The sequence below is a fragment of the Tachypleus tridentatus genome, chromosome 1 (genome assembly GCF_004210375.1).
Source record: "Tachypleus tridentatus isolate NWPU-2018 chromosome 1, ASM421037v1, whole genome shotgun sequence".
Lineage (NCBI taxonomy): Eukaryota > Metazoa > Arthropoda > Merostomata > Xiphosura > Limulidae > Tachypleus > Tachypleus tridentatus.
In genome coordinates, this window is record NC_134825.1 from 131,180,910 (window position 1) to 131,198,570 (window position 17,661).

The following is a 17,661-nucleotide window of genomic DNA, read 5'->3' on the forward strand; positions in this document are numbered from 1 at the left end:
AATTTCTATAGTACAATGCACAAAAATACAATAAATAGAATATAAAAATTAGGTTGGTTGGTTGATTTAGTGTTTTATGGCACAAAGCAGCTAGGCTATCTCCAACAAACATGCGGTAAAAAAGGTAAAAGTAAATTCAGTAAAATTCATAAAAGGAAATTAAGGTGAAATAAAGCAAAGTTAGTGATGTCGAGAAAACCCACTTGTAGAGAAAAATATACATGTAGAAACAGCTCATTTGGGCTGAGAAAATTTTTATGTAAAGGAGCGAACAACATTTCGACCTTCTTCGGTCATTGTCAGGTTATCAAAGAAAGAAAGAGGTGACTGACTGGAAGCTGACCACATGATTGAAAGGGGCTGTATTAAAATAAATAAATAGCATAAAACCAATGTTTACATCTAATCTACAATGTCAAGAGAAAAACTATAGTAATTCAAGTTGTAAAGAACTTTCTGTAGTGTGACTGTAATAATCATAACTCGCCACGAAGACTAACAGGCAAGTACAAAACACCGTCAGTCACATGAAGTTGGCCTTTCCAGTGATCATTTCGAGTTACTTAATGTTACGGTTAGTTTCTAATTTCAAATTGAACTACATGAACTGTGATTTTCAAATGGGAGCCACATTAAAAAGGTGTAAAGTATCAATTAAAAAACTCAAATGTCATTAAAAAGATTAATAGCCTTTAAAAAACTGAAAACATTACCAAGGTGGACAGTGTCACCATCACCAATAACACGGTCTAACATTTTGGACAAATCTTGGGACAGAATATGGTGAAAATGGTGCCTTTGTTGTGAATCGTAATGATGACAAGAAAGTGAAATGCGGCTTATTGTGATCTCAATGCTACACAAACTAGACACTGGTGCATCAGTTCCAGATAAATGAAAACAATAAGTTAAAAAACTGTAACAAGTGCGTAGTCTAGTTAAAATAACTTCCTCTTTCCGATCCTTACGGAAGTAAGACGGCCAAAGTCCAATATAGGATTTTATTTGGAAAAGCTTGTTTTCACATTGCTCACTCCAAGTCGACTGCCAGCTGGGATGGAGCCGAGCCTTGAATACAGGACCATAGTCTATGTATAGGACGGGCACAGCAGTGATAGTGCCAGGGCAGATAGACTTAGCTGCAGTATCAGTAAGCTCGTTCATGTGAATACCAACATGGCCCAGGAAGATGGATCCTAGTAAAGGCCTGTACCTGTATCCAAAGGAAGAGTATCTTGGGGTTTGGTGGAACGTATATAAGGGATAGAGATAGGTGTTAAAATTGATTCATCAACTTTTGTAACTATGGATGTCAAAAGACTTTTCATTTGTTTGGAGAATAATAATTATGAGGCACAGAGAGATCTGTCTGCACTCCCACAGTAACTGTGGAACAAAGTGCAGCAGCACATGTCCAAGATGGGGTGGTGGACAGCAATTTTCGAGCCTCAGGATAGGTAATGTTATGAATCATTTTAAAATGCTGCACCTCTTTTTCTTCTAACCATTTCGAACAAGAGTGAAAGTAGGACAGGTGAGAGCCATTGCAACTGATGCAATTAGGGTCAGTTTCACACTCATAGGCATCATGATCCTTGCCACTGCTACGAGCACATAAAGGAACCATGACATGATGTCTTCGGGTGACCAAACCATTGACACTGGAAACATCTGAGAGTATGGCCATACTCTGCAATTAAGATAACCTGCCTTGATGGTGGCAGGCAGACATGGTGATGTAAGTGTCAGAATGAGGCCACTGATCAGCATTGTAATTCCATCTTTGCAAGTGGAGATATGCCTCACTGCAGAAATTCCTTGGGTGGAGAAACCAGTGAGAATCTCCAACTTTGGAATGTTCTTCAAATCCCTCTCAACAATAACTCCTCATGATGAATTCAAAGTAGCACGAGGTGTAACCTCAATAGGTATATCCCCAATTGCCTTTGAATGCAAGAGGAGTTCACTGTGTTGAGATGTGGATGTTTCCACCAATATGTCACCAGATCAAAGCTTTTTTACTGGGTTTAGAGAGACAGCAAGTCCCTATAGTCCCTTCTGAATGAAAAAGAGAGACATTTGTCCTAAAGGTTTGTCTGAAAGTGAGTGCAATATAAGAAAATGAGATACAACTAGTCGTACAGATGGTGAGGATTGCTGCTCAGAATCTTCAAGACGTGGTCATTTACCTATAGACGGACTGTTTTTCACTATTTTATTAAGATTTTTAATTGGAGTATCCATAATAAAGAAAGGGAAATTTCGGTGCCCACTGACCCCACCTACAAGGGAATGCACTACAATGTCAAACAAGAACACTGCAGCAATGCTAAGGTTTCATGAGCACTATACCCAAACACCAGCATTACATACAACGTCCACATTGTATTCAAGGCCAAAGTCGTGTGTTATGGTTGGACACTCAACCACCAGGCTCCTCTCCTTCCCTTCACAGGTTGCCACACTCGGCAAACACGTGGGTGCATGTTTAGATCCCAGAGAAGATAAATTAAAAGAACAGAACCTTCCCTGGGAGGTCCCCTCACCACGTTCAGGAATCCACACCGAGGGGTAAAAATTAGGAAAAATTTTAAAATACTTTAATAATAAAACAAATAGCTGATTGGAAATGTAAATCTTTTATATGTTTGTTGAATGATAGTTATCAAAACCCATATTTTAAAAAGTGTGCAAAAGAGATAGAATTTCAATAGTTTTTTAAATTTGCAATTTTCAGTCTTAGATACGTATTCCACGTAAAAAAAGTAACAATCAATTCATAACAGAACCACAACTGAAAGTAATTTTTTCATAGAATGTTCTAATATTATCTTTGCCAGTTTTGATGCAAGTGTACTTTCCATATAAGATCATACATCAACATTTTAATGACCAGCAGTTTTTTAGTGATTAACCTGAAAGTAAGTGTAAGAAGGCAACCTTCCCAAAATATTTCTTGGGATTCCTCTCTCTCTCTCTCTCTCTCTCCCTCAGATACAAGCCCACAGTAATTTAGGTATTATGCTTCACTCTTTCAAAAAAGTTTAACACACCAAAGTTTACTAACAGATATCCACAATCACTTAGATTTTAAAAATATTTAAATGCATCTTATTATTACATTATCTTATACTGCTAATGTGTAAATGCACCAGTATATGTTACTTCATATTAATTTTTCATCTGTATTTAACATTTAGTGTTGCTAAGATGTACATCTGTGTGTGACATTATGTTGTTAATGTTTACATCCCTATGTACCCTTATTTAATAACACTAATGTTTAAAACTGTATATGACATGAAATGTTACTACATTCAGAGCTGTATAAAACACTCCTAATGATAATGCCTAGCATAACTGATATAATTAATGTTTACATCTCTCATGAGATAACTTGATATAACTAACACTACTATCTTTGTACGTCATTGAACTGATACTTTATATTAAAATAATGCAAGCTTTTTCACAAGTCAGTTTGGATTACGACTTGAAAGTAAAAATATGAACAACTGTAGCTTTAACGACATATGTTATATACATATAACATTACTATCAATAATCTTAAATATTATTTAATCACTTTTTTTAGTGAATTTGCTCATAATTGTACAATTGTGGATCTTAAAGCATTTGCAGGTTTTATAAAAAAAACATCCCAAAGATCTTGTTCACTATGTATCACAAAACTACTAAGTTTTCTTTTACCTTGTACTTACTCTGTACAATTTCAGTAATTTCAGGCAGATTCACAAAAGTCAAAGCCTTATAAACTCGTATTCTTTCAGTGTCACTAAATATTGGAAAACATTTGGTTTCTACAACCAACTGGTTGAAAAAGTACTTCAAAATCTTTTCATTCATAAATATCTTAGAGCCAACTCCCTCTTGTAACAGATTATACCAAAACATGATTCAGATTTTTATTTTCAAAAACAGACAAATGCAAGCCTCTCTCAGAACTTCGTTTAACATTTGCATGTATCCTCTAAAGATCTGTTCATCATGAAAGTCTGAATTTTTCAATTACAAATATCACTGACTCTGAGAATGAACTGTCTTCGTAGCCCTGAAAGTAGAATCCAGGTGTGCTGTTCAGACATTTGACAAGATGATGCCAGTAGTAACCAGTCATCCACAGAAAAATGAATTGATAGAATCCACATGGTGCTAAAGCTAGTACAAAGGTAAGAACTCTGAATTGCAGTACCTGAGCATTGTGCACAAAAAAGTCCAAAAAGGTGCAATATCTCCACTATAGGAGCATGCAAATAGGAGCTGACTAAATCGAACTTCAAAACCTAAAATCATAGTAAAAAAAAGCCAACTCAAATTTAGGAATGAATCACTTGTGAATCTTGAGGAATCTAGGCACTAATAAAGATGAAAACAAAATCAATGAAAGGACACCCATGTCCTATATCTTAGACCCAAAAACCAATGGGAATAAAACCCCAGAAAAACTAGCATAATACTCTCCCTCAGCCTGTACACACCAATCAAACTGAAAGCCATAGATCTATATTGTAAAACCCAAGTTTTTGTGGAAAATGGAAAGTCTAGAGGTTGGGTGGATAATAGTATTGAAAATGTGAACTACATGACTAATCTTGACTCAAGTACCTGTAGTGTCCATGAATATGAGAGTAAAATTACCCCATGTCCAGAAATTCTTAGAGTGAGCCCTCAGAGACTCTGAAAGCATACAATTCCAAATATTGCCAAATCAGTGGAATTTCTCTCCTCTGAACCATTTAAACACTTTAATATCTCTCCTAAAGTGAGGAGCCGAAGACTAACCTAACCAGTGAACTAATTGTATTGAGTATGCCTCTAAATACAACCTAAAATCCTATTTGCCCTACCAATAGCAACTTCACAATCACACAACTTGGATGGCTTAAGAGACTGATCAACCATTACACCAAGATCCTTTTCTTTCATGACACTCTGAATATTATTCCTATCCACATTGTATTTAGAATAAAATTATGATAACCCACTTGCAGTATCTTGCATTTATCATAATTGTAACATATCTGCCATTTAGTTGCCCAGCCCACTAAATAATCTAAATCCTTTTCTAAAGCAGTAGCATCCTCTTTCCAGCCAGCAACACCTAAAACCTTGATATCATCAGTAAATTTAAATAATTTATTGACTATTCCTTCATCTGTCATTAAGATAAACCAAACAGAGCAATTGTCTTTAAAGTGAGACCTGAGGTACACCACTTGCAACATTAATTCAGTTTGACTGACTTGATGAAAGAAAGCAGAAGGTTGTCATAAATGGAGCTCACTCTTCTATTCAATTAGTTAACTTATCCCTCACATCTATAGAAATACGTTTCTCCACAAGCCTTTTATCCTTATTCACCTATGCAGTAACATTTTTCAATGCATGTAAAAAGATTTATAAGGAAAGATTTTTCCAAAGTGAAACCACGTTGGCTATCTGATAAAATTCTAAACTTTGTTAAATAACTTTGCAAAGTACCTTTTATCAGACTTTCCAAAACTTTTCCCACAATTGATGTAAGACCTATAATTACTGGGACAACTTATACAGGGTGTTTGGAAAGTCACTGTGCAGTTATGTCTGTTAATAAATATACAAGTGCACAGTGACTTTCTGAACACCCTGTATTACCTCTCTTACAGACAGGAGTGATATTAGCTAATTTCCAGTCTGTTGGTATTTATCCATTATTCAATGACTTACAAACAATTGTGGCAAGTGGCTCACATTTCCAATCCTTGACATCCATTGGAGAAGGAGAAAAAGTATTTGACTCAGGAAAGCCTTATCATTCTTTAAACTTCTCAATTTTATTCTAACAAGCTCAAAATTTATGTAACTGTCTTGTTTTATCTATTAATTGCTCAAGATGAGGAATACTGCTTAAGTCTTCATCACTAAAACCTGAATAAAACACAGAACATTCCATAATCATGATGTACAATCCTTCCTTTATCATCCCTCAAGGGTGCTATTTCCATCCTAATATTTTGTTTATCCCTTTTGTACTTTAAAAAAAATCCTTATTGTTAATATTTGTGTTTTCAGCCAAATTTCTTCACACATACTTTTGTATGTCCTAATTCCTGTTTGACCAGCTTTCTTGATATTATATAATCTTCTCAGTTGTCTATAATAATACCAGTCAATTTAAATTTCATAAATTTGCTTTTCTTTAATTTTATCTCTTTTACAATTTGTGAGCCAATTTTTGTTTTGAATATTGAAAAATGTTTCTTTAAACATTTTCAACACTGGCTCGGTGTTTCCAAATAACTCAGCTGCCTAATTCATAACAGGTATTCTTGTTAATTCCTTTAAAATTTCCTTTCTTGAAATTTGGAATCAAAATATCATTATTCCTGATTTTCATATACTGCAAAACATTAAATCTAATATGGCAGTGATCACTTGAAACTATGTGTTCCAAGCTACCCTCTCAACCATTTATGGTAAAGTTTATTGATAATAAATAATTCTTAACTTACTGTACTTTTCTTTTATTGCTTTTTTGTGTTTCTGGAAAATAAAAATATCCTTCTATGCTACAATAGTTTCAAAATACACACACTGACAGCATCTAAAACATATTAACCTAACATCCTGAGTAAAGCAGGGTACATTCACCAGCAATAAATAAATAATACATATGGAAGAAAATAAATATAATACCAACCTGTATCCTCTGGTTTTCTGTTGTCAATGAAACTTAAGCCTAATTTTTTAACTAATGGTATTACTACATTGGATAGTTTTTATCTCATTAAATAATGCAGCTAACAACACAGAATAATAATACACCCAAAATAAATTATGTCTATCATAATTTATCTTTATCTGGCTTTCTAACTATGTGATAAAAGCTTTTAAAAATTCAGCTAAACTTGTAGGTGTGAGTACTGTAAGAAAAAGTTTCAAACTGAAGGCAAAATAGCTAATGTTCTTTACAGAGAACAATTTAATGTAATACATCATTTTATAAATTAAAACTTTGGATATTTATTGGTTAAAATTATGCAATATAAAACATCAGAGAGAACTACTGGCAATGTATGAAAGAGAGGAGTAACAAGTGGGCATGGTAAGTGGGAGCTGATTTTCTAATTTATGTTTCCAAAGACAAATGAGATCAAATATTAGAAAACTATACTTTACCTTAGTAATATCCACATTATAATGTGTAATGCACATTAACTTCCATACTACTCACAAAAGTGCTAAATAAATTAGAGAAGAGGGAAAATCTAGAGAACAAAGATCAGAATTTTCATTTTAAATATTTCTTTAACAATATTTTGATGCGAAGTTTATCCACACACAATCAAAATTCAGCAATTTAATTAAATTTTGAAAGTAACTCTCTTCATGGTCATAATATGCTGACTTTAACCTACCCAAGCAATAGGGTTAACAAAATAAATAAAAGGTAAAAATTATAAATTTATTATGTTCAAAACCCCAATATAAAAAATAGCATACTTCACAAGACCTGTTCAAGATGTGTCCAACGACTGTAACCTGATGGGTTACTTGTACTAAATTCTCCAAATGTGGTTAATTGGCTGTCACATAATTAAATAGGTTCTAAAGATATTATAAAGTAATAATAAAAGGAATCACACATAAATAGGTTAGACAGTTATGATGATTAAGGATAATTTATTGAAATTTTGTGTCACAATCTAGTTTTTTGGTTTTATTTCCTATTTATCAACTTTTCCTTTAAATGTACAATAATGATTTTGCTACTTAGTGTTAAGGTAGAGAAAATAAGAGATAGCAGAAGTATAAAATTTTACCAGAAAATATTTGAATATTAATTTACAAGACTCTAGAGGCTGTTCATATGAAATATGAAACTAAGATATATTTCTTACAATAATCTTTTGTAATAACATTTGACTTCTTGATTAGGTGGTGGTGAAGAAAGCACTCTAAATTCATAAAAAAAGAAAAAACTAAATGAATTTATACTTCCATTCATAAATGACTGAAAACTATTAGCTGAAATAATATATGCTACAATAATTCTGCATTCAAAATCAACAGAAAGACAAAACCTTATTTATAGGAAAAAAACATCTAATGATTATTATTTCAATGTATAAAACGTTATACCTTTATGTGTCAAAGATATCTACTAATGCAAAGGATATTTTCATTGTACATTACATGCACCCACAAAAACAAAAACACTTAAGCAACACACAACTATTCTATCTAATACATAAAATATAATACTTCAAGTTAACATGTCTAACTGTATGTAAAAGCTAAACTTACAATTTTCTGGTGTAAGATCCATCAGAAAGCCGAAGAACCAGGTTAGGCAAGTCTCGCCAGTCAGAGCCAGGAGCCAGTGGAATATTTCTTATTCGAGTTTCAACCAGGGAACTCATTTCCTTGCAAATATGATCTCTAAGAACAGGACTGTAATGTTTTCCTCTCATCTTCAAAACAAACAGATCATGTGAACAATAATGACCCCATCATGAAAAATTTCAAAAATGGTACCAATATAAACTTAATGCTAAAAGTCATTTCTTTTGTATGGAGTTTCAATTTCCAAATGACAGCCACTTTAGATTTGTCATCTGAAAATAGTTAGAACCAGAAAAAAAATGTTCAGATTTGATATCAAATCTACATCTTGCATTAAAATCTCATTGTTTTGTGCGTGTTGTTATCTAAGGTGTTCAAATAACAAGACTAAAATTAGCTTTGCAAGATTCATTTTGGAAAAATTCAATTTATGAAACTTGGGACAAAATGATTTACAATTCCCATTATATGTAGCATGTATATACATCAAAGAAACTACTTAACTCTTAAGTTTTTATGTGAAAAAGAAATAATGTTCCATAATGCTCACTAGGGTAAATGTGTGGGAGAGAAGGAGAGAAGATAATACTAAAAGATAGCTTTACTGTCTCACTGAAGTGCAGAAACATCAATATTCTTACATAGTATGTCCATTTAAATATTCTTATAGTTGATAAATCCTCTAAACATTATAATAAAGCTGCTTTACCACAGATTATTTACTATCATATGTTCCTAAATTATATATTTAATAACAGTCGGTATGGGTAGAGAAGGCACTAATAGAAGAGCAAACAACGTTTCGACCTTCTTTGGTCATCGTCAGGATCACAAAGAAAGAAAGGGTAGCTGATCACATGTTTGAAGGCAACATGTGGTCAGTAATCCTTTCTTTCTTTGTGAACCTGATGATAACCGAAAAAGGTCAAAACCTTGTTTGCTCCTCTATTAGTGTCTTCTCTACCCATACCAGCTGTTTTTAAATATATAATTTTCTCTACAAGTGGGTTTTCTCGTCATCACGTATTATTCCTGAATTACTCACTTTCACTCTTTGTTTAATTTCAATGTTTAGTAAAGAAATACTGACAATTTTAAACAAGACATTAAGAGAACCAAAAACAATGAAGCACAGTACTCCTGACTCACATTTACTTTAATTTACTGACTGTTCTTTTCACTCAAATTCAAAAATAAATATATATCAAAACATGGGATAACCCAAGTTTAACTCTTGTACTGCTACATTTATAAGTTCTTTCAATGTCAGGTTTATTTTTAGACATACAACAAAATTAAAAAGACATTTTAATTTTTTATCATATATGAGAAAGTTCAAAATGGTACACTGAAAGCAAATACTCTTTCTTCTTGATGGTATATAATTTCAAGCACATGTGACAATGCTTTAGAGAGTGACATTAGTGTAAACAAATAAGCAATATAGTATCATTAAAAACCTCATAAGGGCAAAATAACAGGATGATTAAACAGAAAATGTCACATCAATACTTGTTGACAATGTCATTATAAGCAATTGTTAATGAGAAAAATTTATACACAAAAGAAAAGTATTTACTTCACAAGCAAACCTACAGTGAATTCTCAATCATATCTATACTACATATAACATTTGCTGTTAGGGAATTAAGATAAGCACTTGAAACAAATGAAATTTGTGATTGGCTATAACATACAAGTCATTACTGCTGTACTGATCTAGTGGATTAGTACTTTTAGATATATGATTGGTTGATTATTTGGCATTTATTGGCACAAAGTAACTAGGCTATCTACACCAAATAACTGGTAAAAAAATAAAAGTAAAATTACTAAAATACATAAAAAGGAATCATATTAAAACAAAGTCCAATTTTTGAATTAAAACCTTAAACAGAATTTAAAAGGCCAATAGCCCTTAAAAATTGTAAAAATAACTGAGGTTGACAGCATCACCATCACCAATGACACTGTCCAATGTCAATGATGAACCCATATTAAAAATATGTATAAAATGGTGCCATCACTAATAATCGTAATGAAAATAAAATGTGGGGTATTGCGACTTGACTGTCACACAGACCACATATTGATGCATCAGCCCCAGATAAAAGTAAATAATGAGTTAAAAAACTATGGCCAATATGTAACCTAGCCAGGATCCTTATGGAAGCAAGATTGCCAAAGAGCAACAGAAAGTTTGATTTGGAAAAGCTTCTTATCACATTGCTCACCCGAAATCAACTGCCAACTGGCATGGAGTCAAGCCAAAAATAAAGGCCTGTAGTTCACATAGAGATGGGCATAACCATGATAGCACCAGAGCAGACAGACTTAGTTGTTGTGTCAGCAAGCTCATTCCTCCAAATACTGATGTGGCTGGGTGTCCACAAGAACTGGATAGAAATAAATGATAAAGAGAAACAGGCCAGTCAATTTTGAATATCAACAAGAACAGGATGAGAACTAATGTTAAGTAATTCCAAGGCCAACAGAGAGCTAATCAAATCAGTATAAATGTACAGTTGATATACTACATAGCTTCTATGTGATCCAGAGAAAGGCAAATGGTGTATACTTTGGCAGTGAACAGAGAAACTGTAGAGTGAATCCTGTGTGCAACTACTGAACCACAACAAACCATGGCAGAGCTGACAGTCACCTGATTTTGAATCAGAGAGCTAATCAAATCAGTATAAATGTACAGTTGACATACTACATAGCTTCTATGTGATCCAGAGAAAGGCAAATGGTGTATACTTTGGCAGTGAACAGAGAAACTGTAGAGTGAATCCTGTGTGCAACTACTGAACCACAACAAACCATGGCAGAGCTGACAGTCACCTGATTTTGAATCGTACGTATAAATGGGACTAGAAGATATTGGTTCAGAAAATGTTCAGCAAATAGGAAACAGTACTTCAAATCGAGAGTATCTGCCTTCTTTAGATGACTCAAAGAAAGGTCACACTTGCAAATGGTAATAAGCCATGGTGGAATGGGCTAACCAGTGGAGACAGAAACATCATCCATAGACAAACCCAATTCAGCCAGCTGTACCTAGATACGAAGGCCAAAAGAAACAATGGCAGACTGCCTATTCTGAAAAAGCATGGCCCACTGAGATAGGAAAACACAACCTCAGGTGGGATGCTGTGGTAAGAATTGAAATTTTGAAGTATACAGTTAAGACAGTCACAAACAACACAGGTGTAGAGGAAGTTTGTGAGACTCGGTGTACAAACTCTGGAATGAAGAAATGCAAAAAGCCCCCATGCAGAGCCAAAGCCCCAGATGGTGAATTGGATCCAACATCTTTAAGACCAAGGTACTGGCTGACCCATAGACCATGAACCCATAGTCCAGTTTTGATCAAATTAGGACATGATAGATCTGTAGCATGGATTCAATGCCCTTGAACACTTGATGCATAGCTGATTTAGATGTGGAATGAAAGTCAGCTTATAGTCAAATACAAGCCCCAAGAACTTTGCCTCGGGGACCACAGGAAGCAAAACTTCTCTCAGACGGAGCTTGAGATCGAGGTGAATACCCTGTTGGTGGGAGTTCACGTAAACAGTTTTTGAGAGAGAGAGAAGAAAACCATTTGCTGTGGTCTACTTCAGTAAACAATTGAGGGTAGTCTGTAACTTCCACTCAATAAACTTCATGTTCGACGAGACAACTAACACGAAATTATCAACATAGAGCCCATTTGCAACAGTAAGAGGCAGTCGTCCAGTGATGACATTAATCTTTATACTAAAAGGTATGACACTCAAGACACAGCCCTGAGGGATTGCAAGTTCCTGTGTGCAAAAAGAAAAAAATTGTTGAACCCATGTGGACTTGGAATCACTGGTCCATTAAAAACTTTATGATAAAAATGGACAAATGACTATGTAACCCATATGAGTGGAGGTCTCACAAATGGCATACCTCCATATAGTATCATAAGCCTTCTCAAAGTAAAACAAATACAGAAATAAGTGTTGTTGCTTGAGAAAGGCTTCCCTGGTTGACATTTCAAGTTGAATCAGGTGGTCCATTGTAGAGTGCTGTTGTTGGAACCCACACTGAATGGGCAAGAGGAAGTTGTTTGATTTGAGGAACCCAACAAGACGAACATCGACAAGCTTTCTTTGTAAGATGTTTGCGAGAATGGTTAAAGCAACTGAACAGTAGTTTGAAGAAATCTTGGGATACTTCCCAGGCTTAGAAAAATGGAAGATAATGGCATGACACCAAGCACTAGGAAAAACATTCTCCTTCCAGCTTCAGTTAAAAACAACCAAAAGAATAGCAAGAGAAGTAAGAAAGAGACAGTGCAGCATCTAATAGTGAATATCATCAGGTCTGATCTATGTACTGCCAGAACAATGAAGAGCAAGCTTTAGTTCCACCAGTGTAAAGAAGCGATTATACTCATAGAGACAATCATTCCTAAAGGAAAGAGGTGATCACTCTCACCAAGCTTTGGTGGCTTCAAAGGTGGCAGATGAAGCAGAAGTGCTAGATGCACAAGGAAAGTTTTTGCTAAGAATATCAACAATGTTTTGGGCAATAGCAACTTCCTGGTTATCGGAAAGCAAGATTGTAAGGGGGATAGAAGTATACTGCCCACTGATTATCAGAATCTTGTCCCATATGACTACAGAACTAGTGGTAGAAGAACTGCTAGTTGCAAACATAATCTGAGATTCCTTCTAGCTTTAACATTTTAACTGTCGAATATGTACACGGGCCCGCTGAGAAATTATGCAGTTTAAAAGTGTGGGATACCTATGAAAGGTAACCCATGGCCCAGAGCATCAAGTCTGAATTATCATAGGTCTCTCCAAGGAGACAGCTAGAGAAAACAAATAGTGATGGTATGACTCAAGGAAACACGGATGGTTACTTCCTCCAAAAATGTATCGAATGGTAAAGACAGAGAGGGTACATACTGACTGACCAGTAGTACTACCCCCTCCATGCACTCGTCCATCACACAACCTGTCATTTCTGTACAAAAAAAACTGCTTAAAGGTGACTGCATCATCAGGTTTTTGAAACATTTCCTATAAGGAGACACACACAGGGGGTGATAAGAATGAATCAAATCCTTAATGTCATCTACATTTGAACAGAAACTTTGACAGTTCCATTGTATCAATGTGGCCCATTTTTACATATGTGGTGAACTGGGTGGAGAACCTTTTAGTTTATGACCACGTCATTTTTCTTTATTAAAAGGAGGTCTTTTGACCTTCATGGATTCTGCCCTGATGAAGTGGGCAGCTCTCTATTAGTATATACAGAGTCTAGTGACTGAGGTTGAGAGTAAATAACTGTTCAATATCTCGGAGCTGAAGAATATGGGCCTCAGCATACACCAGAAGCCAGGGCTGAAGGGACCAAAGCACTCACTGGAAGGATTGGTAGGGACAGAGACTGGAGTAGACGTTGACTTACGTACTCTCTTAACCACAAAGGGCAAAAGACTCTTCACTAGATGGAGACCATCTCTAATTAAAGCATGGAAAGATCTGTCTGCACTCCTACTGTAGAAGCAAAACAGAGTGCAGCAGCATATGTCTGAAATGGAGTGATGGAAAATAACTTTCAAGCTTCAGCACAAAAAATATCATAAACTGTTTACAAACACTGTACTTCTTTTTCCTCCACCCACTGAGGATAAGAACAAAAGTAAGAGGGGTGGGAGCCACTACAACTAACACAATGAGCATCCATTTCACACTTGTGGGCATCGTGGTCCTTTCCATAACAATGAACACATATCAAGGAATCAAGACGTCATGTCTTCTATTGACCGAACTGCTGACATTGGAAACATCCGAGAGGGAACAGAATATATAGTTGCACCTTACAATTTAGATAACCTGCCTTGATGGTGGCAGGTGGTTGTGGTGATGTAAATATTAAAATTAGGGCATTGGTCAACAGCATAATTCCATCTTTGTGAGGTATTGAAGAAGTTAAAGATTGCTGTTAAGAATCTTCAAGATGTGGTTGTTTACTTAAGATCTGTGTTTTTTTACTATTTAATTTTGATTTTGATTTGGGGAAACAATAATAAAAAAGAAATTTCAGTGCCCACTGACCTCACCTAAAAGGGGACACAGTGCAATGCTAAACAAGGAAACTGCAGTAACGCCAGGGTTTTGTGTGCACTATACCCAAACATAAGCATCAGACACAATGACCACAACACCCACTGAGAACGTCCAACACTGATTCATGGTTTATCCTAATCAAAGTAGACCAGCCAATTAACCATGTGGGAGCATCCCAAGACCACACCCATCTACAGGAATTCAAGGTCAAATTGGTGTGTTAGGATTGGACCCCTTAACCACCAAGATCCTCTCCTCCCCCCTTCATAGGTTGCAATGCATGGCAAACAAGTGGATGGATGTTTAGTTCCCAGAGGAGGTAAACTGAAAGTACAGAACCTTCTCTAGGAGATTCCCTCACCATGTACAGGAATCCACCTCAAGGAGCAGATATTTAATTATCCATACAGATGTTTTCTAGTTTCAAACCATAGGGCCAGTAATGAAGTTGAACACTATATATCTTATATTCAGAATTACAAAGATTTTTATAAAAAATATTACAATGTTGTCCCAATTCAAAAAATACTTTACCTGTAAATAGTTTATCAAAATCAACTGACCACAGAAATCAATAAACATTAATTACATGAAATTCCCTTCAAGTTAACTGAAATGTTAACTGAAAAATAAATTACTGCAATACAAAATTTTCAAAGGAAAAAAAGGAATCACAATAAAATAAGCTTACAAGTTTCTGAAAATGGGACAAAGGCTCTCCATTATAAGGGATTTCTTCTGCTTTAGCTCCATTTTTTATTTCAGGAAGATCAGACATTGCATCTTGAACAGTAATGGTTCGGTATGGTGCTGAAGTTGTCCACTTAACATTAGATAGGAACTGAAAACAAAAAGTTAACTTATTTTGGGTACTACATTTTCAAGTACGAAAACATAACTGGGACAAAAACATTTTTTACCGACTCTTACTATGCGATAGGGATTATAACTTAAATGATAAAGTATATCAGGAACATCAAAAAATTGTTAAATGTTTATCAAAAAATAAAGTTGTTACAGTGGCAGAACCAAATAAATCATTAGTTCAGAGAATTTAGTGATGATTAACTTTAAAAGGATGCAAAAGCAAAATTACAAATAATGCATTTTGTTAAAGTATTTTAAAAAATCAAAGATTTTGGCAGTAACTAAAAACAGCTGGTATCTAATTATCATAAATTTAACAGTATTATGTTTAGGGACAATATGCACACAAAAAAGCCCCTTTAATGTATTAGTATAAATAAAATTTTCACAAAGATAAAAGAGAAAAAGAAACAAATAAAAACATCTTTTAACTTATACTACAAAAAACAATCTTACGTGTAAAAGAAATTCTATTATTTAAACCAAATTCAAATATTTTAATACATAATTCAATAATTTATACAATATTGTATATTACGCATTCATACTGAAAAAAAAACCTCTTTTTTTGACAATTTTTTATTCTCTTCTGTATTTCCACTCAATTTAGCATTAAAGCAGAACTTTATAATTTTCACAGTATTGAGATTCAACTACTTTAAGATGAATTTTGATATTAAAGATTAAAGTATCTTAAAAATTCAGGATAATGAAAAAGTAAAACAGTATTAAGCTTATACCTATAAACAGCTAGTAACATAAAAAATGAGATGTTTTGTGTGTGTGTATAACTAGTTACCAAAGAAAAACTCCATTGTAGATATTACACTGTGTGATAGTTATCCAAGAACAGAGAATGATAAACATGTAATAAAATACCAAAACTTATTTATGGACATCCTTCCACCCTGCACTTCTTCTAACAATTTAATTTTATCAAGGAAAATTATGTTTGTGAAAATAAAATTGAGTAATCTCAATATTAAAAATAAAAATGATTTATACACATACCTGACTAAAGATAACTGTTACTATGATTTTATAAATCATGTATATTAATTAATTCTTTATTCATGAAAGTTGTTTGCAAGTTTAATAAGGTATTCAATTTTCACATAATGGATTCAAATCAGCAACATTAGAGAAGACAGTGATGCTGCTATGGTTCTAGGGCTATCATCCAATAGGAGAAGTTAAAGCCATTTGCTGTGGGTCACTTCAGTAAACAATTAAGGGCAGTCTGTAGCTGCCACTCAATATACCTCATGTTCAATGACTTACATGAGATGTGAAAGTTGTCAACATAGAGCCCATTTGCAACACTAAGAAGGAGTTGTTCAGTGATGGCATTAATCTTAATACTGAAAAGTGTGGCACTCAAGACATAGCCATGAGGGACTCCAAGGTTCTGTAGAAAAGAACGGGAAAGTGTCAATACCACACGAACTCGGAATCTCCTCTCCATTAAAACATTTTTAATAAAAATGGGCAAATGGCCACGTAACCCATATATATGGAGGTCTCACAAAATGCAATACCTCCATGTTGTATCATAAGCTTTCTCAATGTTAAAGAATATTGATACAAGATGTTGGCATTCGAGAAAGGCTTCTCTGATTGACATTTCAAGTCAAATCAGGTGGTCAGTGGTGAAGCATCAGGTCTGACTGATGTACCTCCACACAATTGAAGAGCAAGTTTGAGTTCTACTAGTGTAAAGGGACAATTATAGTCACAGAGACAATCAGCTCAAAAGAAAAGTGTTGACTGCTCTACCCGAGTCTTGAAAGCTAAAAAGGTGGAGTAAGAAGCATAAGTGCTAGATACCTGGCAAAAGCTTTCACCTAGTGTAGGTGATGCTCTGGATATCAGCTATTTTCTGGCCATCAGAGAACAAAATTGAAAGGAGGACAGAATTATATTGCCCACTGACCTATCGAATCTTGTCCCATATGACTTTGGAACTGGTGGTAGAAGACATGCTAGATTCCTTCTGGCTTTGATGTCTAACCCATCGAGCATTTGCATGGGCCTACTGAAAAGCAATACGATTAGAGAGTGTGGGATATCTATGGAAAGTATCCCAGACCCGTTTTTAAGACTTCCGTGCCATGTGGCAGCCAGGATTCCCCCACGGATGAGGATATCGTGGAAAACATGTTGAGGTTTTAGAAATACACTGATCAGCTGCCTGTATAATACAGTCAGTTACTGCTTACACAGAGTCCTCTATTGATGGCTTACAGACGATGGCAGGATCAAGTTCTGCGAGAGCTTTGAAAGAGGGCCAGTTTGCCTGATCCAGTTTCCACTAGAGCACGCACGTCGGGTG

The 17,661-nt window shown here is 34.8% G+C and overlaps 1 protein-coding gene across 1 annotated transcript in view; it reads right to left on the reverse strand.

Moving 5' to 3' along the window:
• The window catches only part of LOC143223923 (DNA (cytosine-5)-methyltransferase 1-like), a 128,160-nt gene that overhangs the window by 10,634 nt on the left and 99,865 nt on the right, over positions 1–17,661 (reverse strand). Inside the window, 2 exon segments of the mRNA XM_076452400.1 lie at positions 8,308–8,474; positions 15,154–15,303. Of these exon segments, the coding sequence (XP_076308515.1) occupies positions 8,308–8,474; positions 15,154–15,303 (317 nt within the window).